At 38.2% G+C, this 12,981-nt stretch overlaps 2 protein-coding genes across 2 annotated transcripts in view; one reads left to right on the forward strand and one right to left on the reverse strand.

Moving 5' to 3' along the window:
* Positions 1-272: 272 nt before the first annotated feature.
* On the reverse strand, positions 273-2,780 carry LOC107586635 (testis-expressed sequence 36 protein-like). Its single transcript, XM_016274089.1, has 4 exons — positions 2,727-2,780; positions 2,460-2,600; positions 679-759; positions 273-596 (listed from the first exon to the last, which is right to left on the reverse strand). The coding sequence occupies exons 1-4, from the start codon at positions 2,778-2,780 to the stop codon at positions 273-275; spliced, it is 600 nt and encodes a 199-aa protein (XP_016129575.1).
* Positions 2,781-3,815: 1,035 nt separating this feature from the next.
* The window catches only part of LOC107586636 (erythroid differentiation-related factor 1-like), a 17,171-nt gene continuing 8,005 nt past the window's right edge, over positions 3,816-12,981 (forward strand). The window contains exons 1-16 of the mRNA XM_016274090.1: positions 3,816-4,241; positions 4,485-4,687; positions 6,479-6,545; positions 7,179-7,304; positions 7,542-7,666; positions 7,744-7,894; positions 7,969-8,061; positions 8,228-8,355; positions 10,304-10,415; positions 10,505-10,652; positions 10,745-10,856; positions 10,950-11,061; positions 11,137-11,409; positions 11,620-11,691; positions 12,384-12,531; positions 12,625-12,816. Coding sequence (XP_016129576.1) covers positions 4,143-4,241; positions 4,485-4,687; positions 6,479-6,545; positions 7,179-7,304; positions 7,542-7,666; positions 7,744-7,894; positions 7,969-8,061; positions 8,228-8,355; positions 10,304-10,415; positions 10,505-10,652; positions 10,745-10,856; positions 10,950-11,061; positions 11,137-11,409; positions 11,620-11,691; positions 12,384-12,531; positions 12,625-12,816 — 2,161 coding nt within the window. The 5' untranslated portion in view covers positions 3,816-4,142. The remainder of the gene's footprint in view (positions 4,242-4,484; positions 4,688-6,478; positions 6,546-7,178; positions 7,305-7,541; positions 7,667-7,743; positions 7,895-7,968; positions 8,062-8,227; positions 8,356-10,303; positions 10,416-10,504; positions 10,653-10,744; positions 10,857-10,949; positions 11,062-11,136; positions 11,410-11,619; positions 11,692-12,383; positions 12,532-12,624; positions 12,817-12,981) is intronic.

The raw sequence follows: 12,981 nt of genomic DNA on the forward strand, positions 1-12,981 counted from the left end.
CATTCTTTTTCATACGACCGAGCTGAACATTTTTATTTTTTCTTATTATACCGTATATAACGTTCAACACTGATACTCTTTACAGATTGAAAGATTGAAACAGATTTCAGAATGTGTGACCCTGCAAAGCTACAGTAGTGATGCCAGTTGAGCAGCATAGACAGACAAAAAAGGACACTGACCTCTGCTGGTTAAAGCAGACAATGACACTAGAGTATCACGCTTAGTGTCACAAACATTGATTGCAGACTGATCATCTCTGATTGTGTTATTTAGGGGGTTAATGAGAGGTTGGCGACTGCTAGTACACTTAGTGGAGTGTTCTGGTTACAGTCATCCCTCCCAAACCACATGAAACACTCCTCAGCCTGAGCCGTAGCGTTCATTTCAGACCTTGCTGAGTGATCTCTGGGGAAGCGTCTTCTGAGTGTGTCTTCTCTGCCTTCTGTTTCCTGTTTAGGCAGGAAGTCTGTTCGATAAGCTGAGTGGTCCCACTTTGCTGTGCTAAGCGGTCTCAAGGCTTCATCATAATGGCACAGGTAGAAATGAGAGTTATGCTGGCGACGCTCATCAAAACATTTCTTACGGCCAAAACCCTGAACACATACACAGGGAAATGGGTATAAAGATTTAAGATATAATAAATAGAATCACTGTTTATCATAATGATGAGCTCACCTGATCATACACGTCAACAGAGTGCTGCAGGGCTGTGCGGTTATCATGCGCTGACAGTGGATATTCTCTGCCCATTGTTTTCTGCCATAGAAAGCCTCAACATGAGAATGTTTCTTCATACAAGGATACAGTGCACTCTAAAAATTGCTGGGTTAAATATAACCCAGCGCTGGGTTAAAAAGGGACAAACCCAGCTATTGGGTTGTTTTGACCCAGAGGTTGGGTTGTTTTGTCCCAGCTTTTGGGTTGTTTTGACCCAGCAGTTGGGTTGTTTTGACCCAGCGGTTGGGTTGTTTTGACCCAGCTATTGGGTTGTTTTGACCCAGAGGTTGGGTTGTTTTGTCCCAGCTTTTGGGTTGTTTTGACCCAGCAGTTGGGTTGTTTTGACCCAGCGGTTGGGTTGTTTTGACCCAGCTATTGGGTTGTTTTGACCCAGAGGTTGGGTTGTTTTGTCCCAGCTTTTGGGTTGTTTTGACCCAGCAGTTGGGTTGTTTTGACCCAGCGGTTGGGTTGTTTTGACCCAGCTATTGGGTTGTTTTGACCCAGAGGTTGGGTTGTTTTGTCCCAGCTTTTGGGTTGTTTTGACCCAGCAGTTGGGTTGTTTTGACCCAGCGGTTGGGTTGTTTTGACCCAGCTATTGGGTTGTTTTGAACCCAATCGCTGGGTCAAAACAACCCAATAGCTGGGTTTGTCCCTTTTTAACCCAGCGCTGGGTTATATTTAATATTAATATTTTAAACATTTTTTAGAGTGTGCAGTTAAAAAAATCCTTTCCTCCAGACATTTGCTATCTGTAACCAGTGCTCGATGAAATTCTTTTTTGTAGTCAATCTAATTGTAGTTCATTACTGAATAAAAATTACATAACGAAAATTGTAGTTAGTGATGAAATCAATTACATTACACATTTTAGGTACACTCTAAAACATGCTGGGTAAAATACAACCCAGTGCTGGGTAAAATAGGGACAAACCCAGCAATTGGGCTGTTTTTTAAATGTATAACCCAACCTTCTGGGTAGTAACCTAACCGCGGGGCCAAAACAACCCAATTGCTGGGTTTGTCCCTATTTTACCCAGCACTGGGTTGTGTTTAACCCAGCATTTTTTAGAGTGTAATATAATCTGACTTTTTGATTACTCATATTACATTACATGATAGTTTTCCAAACTGGGGTTTGTGAATACAGGGGTTCCAATAATTGAAAAAAATAAATAAATAATAATAATAATTAAATATTAAAATTGTTACATTAAAAGATATAAATAATTGTCAAATATTTTAACATAATAATAATTAAATATTTAATAATATTTTAAAAACAATGTATAAAATTTAAATATGATTATGTTTACACTTAAAATAATTATTAATAAAAATATATTAATAAAAATTGACATGTATTATTTGTTTATGCTGTGTGTTCTCTCAATTTTCCGTGTAATTATAGCTATCAGCTATAATTATAGTAGCTATTTCAAACATAGTTTTATTATTATTATTATTATTATTAACTTACTGCCATGACATAATCATGCAATAAATAAAAAAGTAACTGTAATCTGATTGAGTATTTTAAAATAATTTTAATAACCTAATATTACATTTTTTTATATTTAATTTGTGAAATTTGATTACGTAATCCAGGTGACATAATCAGCTACTATCTAGCACTGGCTGTAGTTTGCAGTACTTTGTAGTTGTAGTAATAATCTGAATATGAAATACATGTAAATTATTACAGTGCAAAATATCACTTTATTTGAATAGCAATAGCTAACCTTTTCAGGATTGATGAATATTTTGGGATATCTCTCCTCTGCTTGTGTCAGGGCTTGAGGAACTCCATGTGCCAGCATTGAACCTGTGCTGGTACACAGATCACCTGTTTGTCCAGTCTGCGACACAACAGTGTGAATAAGCTGGAGAAGACAGGCAGGCACATTGATAAATCAATCAATCAATTAGAAAAAGACAGAAAGAAAGAACTAGGCGAGAGCAGTGTAAGCTTTCATAGGAAAGGCTAGTTGAAGAAGTGGTTATCTTACCCAGTTTCCACTCTTGTTCTTCTTATTAAAGTATCTCTTGCCTCCATTACTCATTGTCACTGCATGCATTTAAAATAAACACATAACTAAATGTACTACTAACTAAAGCAGGTGAACTCAGCTGACCGAGAGCAAATAGTGATTGTGTAACCATGGCAACAGAACGCGTACGATATTCATAAAGAACCGAGCACTGAAAAACAAACACAATAAATATATGCACTTTGAACACGCAATACCTGTATGTGGATATAACCTACTGAAGTTTAAAATAATATTATAATATGATAACAAACGTTTATAATAATATATAAAGTGGTGTATTATTTATTTATATATATAGTAATAACTATACACTTTTTTGGTGTTATGTTAGAATCATTATTATACTCGTATACCCTTTGTTCTTTAATATTTTGAATTGTTTTTAGCTTTATTTTTTTGGTTTTTCATTTATATGTTAAGTTTTGAAATTTTGTTGGATGCATTTGTCTTTTTTTTTTAATCTCTTTATTTTTTAAAAATGTGTATAGGTAGTATTTATAAAGTTTTAGCTTGGATCTGTTTTTAGTTGTTTTAATACTACAGTTGATTGCTTCTATTGTCCTCATTTGTAAGTCGCTTTGGATAAAAGCGTCTAATAAATGACTAAATAAATAAATAAACTAGCATGTGCATATATAGCAAAGCTAGCATGTGTGTGTATATATATATATATAGTAATATAATCCTTTAAATAATCACATTCAATACACACAAATGTCGTTAATTATTATAATAATCTAAAATATAACGTAAAATAACATGTAAATACAAAATCTAACGTAATTATTTTAGTTTAAAATACCGTAAATGCGTTTTTACGGTAAATTATTTATATAACTACGATTTAAAAAATCGAATATATACAAATAAACCGATATTTATGAGTATTTAGTACATTATGTAACCTATATATATATAACACATTCATACTGATGTATTTAAAATTGTATGTAGCATTTTAGTCAAAAACACTGTGACTTTTAATGCATTTCTACATTTGTCCACTCCTTTCTAGAAAGCGGCGTCGCTGACGTCACGTGTACTTCCGGGTGAGAGATACAGGAAGTTTGTGCTCAGTGAGAAGCTGCCAGGTGACAGACGTAGAGCTTCCTCAGAGAACTGCGTTTATTTTTTATTATTTTTAGTCATCTGAGAGTGACAGGTTTCCGCATGTCACTCACATATCGATGTTTAAGATAAAACAGCGAGAAATGTAATGAAAAAAGCAACATAGTCTGCTGTGTGACTCAATAGTAGTAGTTAGTTTAGCAGATTTATGATCAGTTTCAGCGTATGAGTGAAAGAAGCAGCGATTGTATGTTTTGAACGTTACCTTCGTGTAATTCGTCGTTTTGTGGAGGTTCTGGATGGATGTGTGTGGTGAATATGAGCTCTCAGGATAAGAAGACAGACTCAGATCCCAGACATGAGGAGGATCAGAGCAGCCCTGCATCTGAAGACAACAAACAGGTCTGATAGTTTGTGTCCAGAGTCACTGCAGCCCTGTAACACAATAATGTAACACTGTAAGAGACTGTCATTACAGTAAGATGATGCCCAGCACATACTGCAGCATTTAACACTGCCCTGTTGCACTGATCATGTGTTGCTTTGCATTTCTGGAAATGTGGATGGAATGTCAGAAAATCATAAGTTCAGAGATGTTCAGTCCCATTGAGATGAATGTTGTATGTGAAACATTTGTGATTTTAGGTTATTTGTCTGGGCAACAATGAAGTGAAGAGTCGTGCGGTAGTGAAGTACTCGGCCGCTCCGCCGCCCTCCTCCTATGCATTACTACAGGAGAAGACCGACCTCAAGCTGCCCCCAGCAAACTGGCTGCGGGAAAATGCTCAGCTGGGCACTGCGGGGACCACCGTACTCGGATCCAGCAGGAAAAGCAAACCCTTCACCAGGTATCACTATTATTTGACATGTATGTATTTATGTATTCGGCAGTGACTTGCGTTCCATTTCCGTTGCATTCCCTGGAAATCAAACCCATGACCTTGGCATTGCGAGCGTCATGCTCTGCTGTTTGAGCTGCAGGAAAGCTCATGTTACATTTAAAGGGGTCATATGATGCGATTTCAAGTTTTCCTTTCTCTTTGGAGTGTTACAAGCTGATTGTGCATAGATAAGATCCCTGAAGTTGCAAAGACTAAAGTCTCAAAACCAAAGAGATATTCTTTATCAAAGTTAAGGCTCTGCCACGCCCCCCTAAAACGGCTCGTTCTAACACGCCCCCACATATCTACCTCACTATGTGGGAATATTTGCATAATGCCGCCCAAATGTTCACGCAAAGAAAGAAGGCGTGGTTTCAGTAACCGCAGTTAGTGTTGAAGCAGCATGTCAGAGAGACGCTGTGTGTTTCTAGGCGAAAGCAAAAGCACTTTATTTGGCCTTCCGGAAGTAGATGCATTTAGGAATCTTTAAGATCACTTACAACAGAACAGCAATGTATTTTATGGACGACTGTTTCGTGAACCTAGGAGAGGAGGTCATTCTGACTTTGCTATGACAATCTGGCACTTCTGAATCAGCTTTCTGAAGTATTTGCTATTGACAGTTCAAATGCGGAGTTTTGCACATCTTGTGTGTGTGTGTGTGTGTGTGTGTGTGTGTGTGCGCGCGCGCACGCGAGAGAGAGAGAGCGAGAGAGAGAGCGGGGGTCACATCACAGTGGAGTCAGCTGTCTTAACCGTGGCTTGTGTACTGCAAACACATACCAGCTTCATCACTGTGTCTGTCACGCGACTCTGTTCCCCTTTTGGGCTCTGTCTTTACATTTATTTTGAAAGCTGAAGCTCGCGATTATGGTAAGGGGCGTTACATTTCCGACGAGTGCTTGTGGTGTTCGGCCAATCACAATGCACTGGGTCAGCTGGCCAATCAGAGCAGACTGCGCTTGTCAGAAGGAGGGACTTTGTAGAAAACTAAGCGTTTGAGAGAGGCGGGGCATAGAGGACCTACAATAATGTACAGTATTTGAAAAATAATGTGTTTTTTGAACATTAAAGCATGTCAACATATTCTGTTACACCAAATACACAAAATAATGATCTTTAAAAAAGCATCATATGACCCCTTTAATGTGAGCTTTTCTGTATTGCATTTCAAATGTATTCCATTTTACGTTACATTTAAAGGGATAGTTTACCCAAAAATGAAGATTCTGTCATTAATTACTCGCCCTCATGTCGTTCCAAACCTGTAACACCTCTGGGATTTCATCTTCGGAACACAAATTAAGATATTTTTTTGATGAAATCCGAAAGCTTTCTGATCCTCTATAGACAGCAATGCAACAGACACATTCAAGGCCCAGAAAGGTAGTGAGGATATCTTAGTTTAAAATAGTCTTTGCGAACAAAAAATATTCTCGTAGCTTCATAAACGTATGGTTGAGCCATTAATGTCACATGGACTATTTCAATGATGTTCTTACTATCTTTCTGGGCTTTGAACGTGTCAGTTGCATTGCTGTCTATGCAGGGTCAGAAAGCTCTCGGATTTCATCAAAAATATCTTAATTTGTGTTCTTACGGGTTTGGAACGACACAAGGGTGAGTAATTAATTAATTAAAAACAGAATTTTAATTTTTGGGTGAACTATCCCTTTAATTTAAATGTGTATGTATATATTTAGATGGCAGTGAAGCTGATCTTTCCATGCATTCTTGTGTTTTCTTTGTTAACTGCAGTTTTGGGATGGCGTACGACTTCATTGACTGTATAGGTGATGATGTTGATGTTGTGTCTGATTCAGAGGTGAGTCTGTTGTATTGAGAATACAATATCTTCTTTATATGACACAATAAATGATTAAATTAAAATGGCTTTCTTGAATATTTGATTCTGATTGGTTGATCACAGCGCTCTGCTGTCATATTTTTGTATAATGATATTAGAGAATATAATTGAACATTATGCAGATAAACAGTTTTTTGTGAAATTATTAATGCTTTTATTCAGCAAGGATGTATTAAATTGTTCAAAAGTGACAGTAAAGATATGAATAAAGTTACAAAATTTTTTTTTTAAACTTTGTATTTATCAAAGAATCCCAAAAAATGGATCCGTTTCCATAAAAATATGAAGCGCAGCTGTTTTCAACATTGATAATAGTAAGATATGTTTCTTGCGCAGCAAACCAGCATATTAGAATGATTTCTGAAGGATCATGTGACCCTGAAGACTGGAGTAATGATGCTGAAAATTCAGCTTTGCATCACGGGAATAAATTACATTTTAAATTATATTCAAATAGAAAACCGATATATTAAGTTGCAATAATATTTTACAATATTACGTTTCTTACTGTATTTTTGATCAAATAAATGCAGCCTTGCTAAGAGACCTTAACATTTGGTTTATTTATGACTTTTTTTCTTTTTTAAACAGAATATCAAGAAGTTGTTGAAAATCCCCTACAGTAAGTCTCATGTCAGCATGGCTGTTCACAGAGTGGGCAGCACGCTACTGCTAGATGAATTGGACATTCAGGAACTATTCATGAGGTCATCACAGGTAACAGGAAATAGTCACTTTATTTCTCTTAGCTGTATTGTATTTTGTTATGGAGCCTCTAAATGCATCTCCATTTAGCCTTCTAGTGTCTATTCCTCAAACCTGGAAACCAAATACTGAATTATATAGCAGGAAAACATTTATTTCTGCTGTTCAAATGATGTAGGATGTATTTTATGTATGAAGTGAGTGTTTATGCCATCATAAGATTAACCTAACATTGCAAATGCCCTGTAGACTGGTGACTGGACGTGGCTGAAGGAGTTTTACCAGCGTCTGATTGACCAAAAGTGGCAAAGAAAGAAGAAAAGTAAAGAACAGTGGAATGAGAAGGCCATCCTCTCGAAGTTTCTCTATTACAGGTGAGAACTGACTTTACACGATCTCATGACAGCACTGATTTCATCACTTCCATTCACAATGCTCTCCTGTGTTTCAGTATTAACAGTGATGGGACTGCAGTGCCTGTACCGTCAGATACAGAGCAGGCGGCAGAAGAGGGTTGTGGGACGGCGGCTGAAGGACCGTCTTGGCCTGCCACCTACAACAGTTCCACCACTGAATCCGAGGGGTCTGCGATACCCAAGGAGGTGCGGTCAGCTTTTCTCATGTCATGTGCTCTCAGGGAATCTGAGGCTGAATCATTCTATTCACTGTCTTTCAGGAGCAGGTGGACACATACACTTTAGGTCACGTGTCTTCGGTTTCCAAAGAGCAAAATCTGCCCACATTGTTCAATGAAGGAGAAAATAGTCAGGTAATAACGTTTCTTTAACATTCCGTAACTTCCAAAGACATATCTTGACCTGCATCTAAACATTTTGCCTTTACAACATTTTTTTAATATTTTTATGTAAACTTATGTATTTATTTTTATGAATATTTGTATTTTGACTTGCTAGTTTTCTTGATCTCTCTCACAGTCTCAGGATTTGAGAAATGACTTTGTCCGGAATATTCTATGGACATTTGAGGACATCCACATGCTTGTGGGATCAAATATGCCCATATTTGGAGGTGGTCGATACCCAGCAGTCAGTCTACGACTCAGGTTAGAGTTCTACATTTATTTAATTAATTAATGTATTTATTTATTTTGTGCCATTTCAGGATATATTTATCTGCTTTTGAATTATTTCCAAATTTATTACATTTGAAGGCTAAACTCTCTATACTAATGTTCAAAAGTTTGGGGTCAGTAAGATTTAAAAAAGTAATATTTTATTCAACAAGAATGCATTAAATTGATAGAAAGTGGCAAATATATTCAGAATATATATATATATATATATATTTAAAAAAATCCATTTCAAATTAATGCTGCTCTTTTGAGCTTTATATCCATCAAAGAATCCACAAAATATTAAGTAGCACAACTGTGTTCAACTTTGATAATAATAGTTTCTTGAGCATCGATTGAGCTTTGCTGTCACAGGAATAAATTACAATTGAAAGTATATTACAATAGAAAAAGGTTATTTTAAATAGTAGCAATATTTTACAATATTGCCGTTTTTACTGCATTTTTGATTAAATAGATGCAGACGTGTTGAGCATAGGAGATCACTTTCAGAATTATTTTTTTAATATTCTAGTACTTAGTATGTCCTCCAGAACTTAAAGTACACTGCTCTGACACTTCTTGGCACCGAGTGTACAAGTTCATGATCAATTTTCACATCTGTGCTCTTTAACTCCTGGAGGACGACCTCCTTAAATGCTCTGATCTTTAATAGGGAGTTTTGCTTAGCTCGTCTCTACAGAATCCCCCACAGCAGCTCAAGAGTGTTAAAATCGAGTGAAATACATGTCCACTGAAGGATTTTCACCTTGGGAGAATGAATATATTCATTGTCATGCTGAAAAAATGCCCAACAATGCAGGGAATGAGGGGAGGGTAGCATCTTCAGTTTCAAGTTTTTGTATTACATCACACAGTAGTGTGTGAATTCATGACAGCGTTGATAAAGCAGAACTCCCTCACACCTTCAGCACTCATTCATCCCTATATAAAAGCTTTACTACCACTGAACGTCACTGCGGGTACCAGGCACTTCTCGCTGTACTCCTCCTCTAGCAACACCAGAACATTTTGGATGCTGTTAGATCCGAAATGATTGACTTGGTCTCTTGAGACCAGAGTATGGATTCCCAGAAGTCTCTATTTTGTAAATATGGGCTCTGGAAGAGGTTAAATTAGTTTATTGTGCTTTGGCTACAGTGGGTAATTCTAGTGGTGACAACAACCATGCATGTCACTTCTGCATGCTGCATCATACTCTGTGAGATAAAGTGTCACTCTTTTCATAGCTTTTGCCGGCTCTGAGACACTTGCATGTTATTTCTCCTGCTCTTTTTCTAGCAAAAATTCACTCATCACTAAATGAAAACTTAAAGTGAAGACCTGATTATTTTAGGAGCCTTATCACAAGTCCATTGTTTTTGATTGTTGGTGCTACTTCTGCTATATTTTCACACTTAAAAGAATACTTTTGGTATTCCTATTGTACCATTGTTCTCTTTTATGCTAAGAAATAAGTCACCTGGCAGTTCTCTCTCAAGTGGTTCCACTGCTGCCAGCATTAAGTCTTGAGTATGATTCAGTGGGCTATATAACACTTTTAATTGTCAGGAAATTACTTGTCTTTAAAAGTTTTGGTTCAATATACTTACCTGTTGATCAAAAATAGCCTTAAACCTATACACTTTTTTTTAGTGACTTTCAGGAGGGTGTACTCATTTTTGCAACACAAAATTGTATCACTTTGATAAGAAAATCTTATTTTGCTGAATCATTTTGGCATTCTTCTTTGGTAATTGATCAAGCAGGCTTGTTGGAACATTACATCTCCAAAGAACCCTAACATGTCTTCTAAGTAAAGAGTAATTGCTGAATTTGTTAAGTTTAGAGGGGTGTACTCATTTATGCTGTGCACTGTATATCTAACCCTTTAAGTATTTTATATATTTATTTTAAATACTTCACTTTGTCTTAACAGGGACAACAACAAACCAATCAACGTTCTCACAGGAATTGATTACTGGCTGGATAATTTGATGTGTAATGTACCGGAGCTGGTCATGTGCTTTCACGTCAATGGCATTGTGCAGGTAAGATGATTTAGTGATTATTATATAGGTTTGCACATATTGATGTACAACAATATTCAATTTCCTAACAACTCTCATCTCATTTACAGAAATATGAAATGATAAAGACAGAGGACATCCCGGATTTGGAGAACTCTATGTTCTCGACGCGGGTTGTCAAAGACATTGCACAGAATATCCTGTCATTCCTGAAATCCAGCTGTACCAAAGAAGGACACACGTACTGGCTCTTCAAAGGTGGGCGGCTGACGTTCTTTAGTTTGCTTTCAAACTTCTTCAGCTAAAGTGACTTCTTTAATCACTAATGGCTTTCTGTTTTGTCCATTCAGCTAGTGGAAGTGACATCGTGAAGCTGTATGACCTCACTACTCTGTGTGAAGAGGCGGCGGAGGAGAAATGCCAGAATCCCTTCACACTTCCTGTAGCGGTGCTTCTCTACAAGTATGATTTACATTCATAACTACCATTCTCAAATTCTGTTCCATAAGTTTCTCAGTAAGCATCAGAGACAAATCTTGATGCTTTGCATGACAGAGTGGCCAGCAACATGATGCTAAAGAAGAGCCAAAACAGGAAGAACTATGGGACCATCAGAACTCTGTTGCTCAACTGTATTAAACTGCTGGATGAGGAGCGACATCCACAGGTATGTAGCTTCATTACATTATTTTCCTGAGCTGATGCATGATTTCTGACTGTTTTCTTCTGTTTGTTGGTGTAGATCATCGCTTCGGCTCACTACATGCTGGCAGAACTGTTTCAGCTGGATGACGTGAGTGAGGACGAGGGGAACGGGGAGTCACTGAGGGGCGGGGGATCTGAAGACAGCTACAGTGATGAAGAGGAGGAGGAGGAAGAGGAGGAGGAGGAAGACGAGAGCTGCTCCTACAGCACGTCCTCTGAGCCGCAGGACGACTCCAAAGCGGTGGCCGTCATCAAGTCTGTCGGGGAGCTGTCGGTTCCAGAGAAATATAAGAGCACACATCAGATCAGAGTAGGAGATCAATCTGAAGACTGGGTTTCTTTTTTGTTTGTACACAGATATTATTGAATATAAGCTATTTGATGTATAGTAGAAGTTAAAACGGTCTATTTAGATGTTTGTAAATGTACTGTTTTTCACCTTGCATGAATTTGCATAATGATTTTGCATCATTATGTTACCAATGTATCATGTTATTATTAGCATTATGTTGCCTTCCAGCCCAACTGTACATTTCCCGTGTCACAAGACAAGGAGGAGAAGTGCCGACTGGTTCTCAGCTACGTTCTGAAGGTAAGAGAATGAGATTAATATTTCTTTTCATATTTTTGTTCATGTGCATGCATTTTCTTTTTTCTTAGTTCTCTGGACTTCATCAATCCAACCATCTATCCATCCATCTATCCATCTATCTATCTGTCCATCCTTCGTTCGATCTTATCCATCCATCTATTTTTCTATCCATCCACTAGTCTAGTCCATCTGTTTTTTTCATCCATCCATTTATCATTCTATATTCTATCTAAATCATCCATTCATCCTTCCATCCATCCATCTTGTCCCGTCTGTCTATCCTGACTGTCCATCCATCAATCTGTCCATTGGTCTGTCTTATCCATTCATCCGTCCATCTATCTATCCATCTTGTCCGTCCATCCATCCATCCATCCATCTTGTCCGTCCATCTATCCATCCATCCATCCATCCATCTGTCCGTCCATCCATCCATCCGACCATCCATCCCTACATTGTTCCATCTTGTCCATCCGTCCATCCATCCATCCATCCATCCATCCATCCATCCATCCATCCGACCATCCATCCCTATATTGTTCCATCTTGTCCATCCGTCCGTCCATCCATCCATCCATCCATCCGTCCATCTTGTCCATCCTGTCCATCCCTACATTGTTCTATCTTGTCCATCCATCCATCCATCCATCCATCCAAAAAACACTAATGCAAAACCTCATCTGTGTGTTTAGGGTTTAAAAGCCGTGGACAACAGCATAAAGAAAGAGAGTGACCTTCCTGCGGCCGACCCCAGCACACCTATCCCTCTAAAATACGAGGAGCGGAGTCAGAAAGGAGCTAGAGACGTGGAGAAAGAGATCGCTCTGCTGCTGGACAGAGGTCAGTCACCTCATCCATTCACTTCCTCAGAAACTGTTTCTTCTTCCACTATTTGATTATGTACAGTGTTCATCTTCATCTTGGGTCACACAGTTGGGCCGTGTAACGAGGAGCTGAAGGTGATGACACGCTCTGGTATGTTACCGGGCACATGGCAGCACCGCATGAAACTGCAGCTGTTCCTGAAAGCGTCGAAAGCGTACTTCGTCCTGTCAGATGCTGCAACCAACCTGCTGAAGTACGGACGGGCCCTGCGCTATATCAAACTGGCTCTGCAGTGCCACGGTAAGAACAAGCAGCTTTCAGTGTTGTCAAAAAACCTCAGGACATATATTGTCATTCAAAATGTTTCTTGAGCAGCAAATCAGCTTATTAGAATGATTTCTGAAGGATCATGTGATACTGAAGATTGGAGTAATGATGCTGAAAATTCAGCTTTGCATCACAGGA

This window comes from Sinocyclocheilus grahami, unplaced genomic scaffold (genome assembly GCF_001515645.1).
Source record: "Sinocyclocheilus grahami isolate Dianchi unplaced genomic scaffold, SAMN03320097.WGS_v1.1 scaffold84.1, whole genome shotgun sequence".
In the NCBI taxonomy this organism is placed as follows: Eukaryota; Metazoa; Chordata; class Actinopteri; order Cypriniformes; family Cyprinidae; genus Sinocyclocheilus; species Sinocyclocheilus grahami.

Coding starts and splice junctions, on each gene's coding strand:
- LOC107586635 (XM_016274089.1), bottom strand. CDS start 2,780: ATGAGTAATGGAGGCAAGAGATACTTTAATAAGAAGAACAAGAGTGGA. Junction 2,601..2,726: donor AGAACAAGAGTGGAAACTGG/GTAAGATAACCA, acceptor TGTCTTCTCCAG/CTTATTCACACTGTTGTGTC. Junction 597..678: donor CTGTTGACGTGTATGATCAG/GTGAGCTCATCA, acceptor GTATGTGTTCAG/GGTTTTGGCCGTAAGAAATG.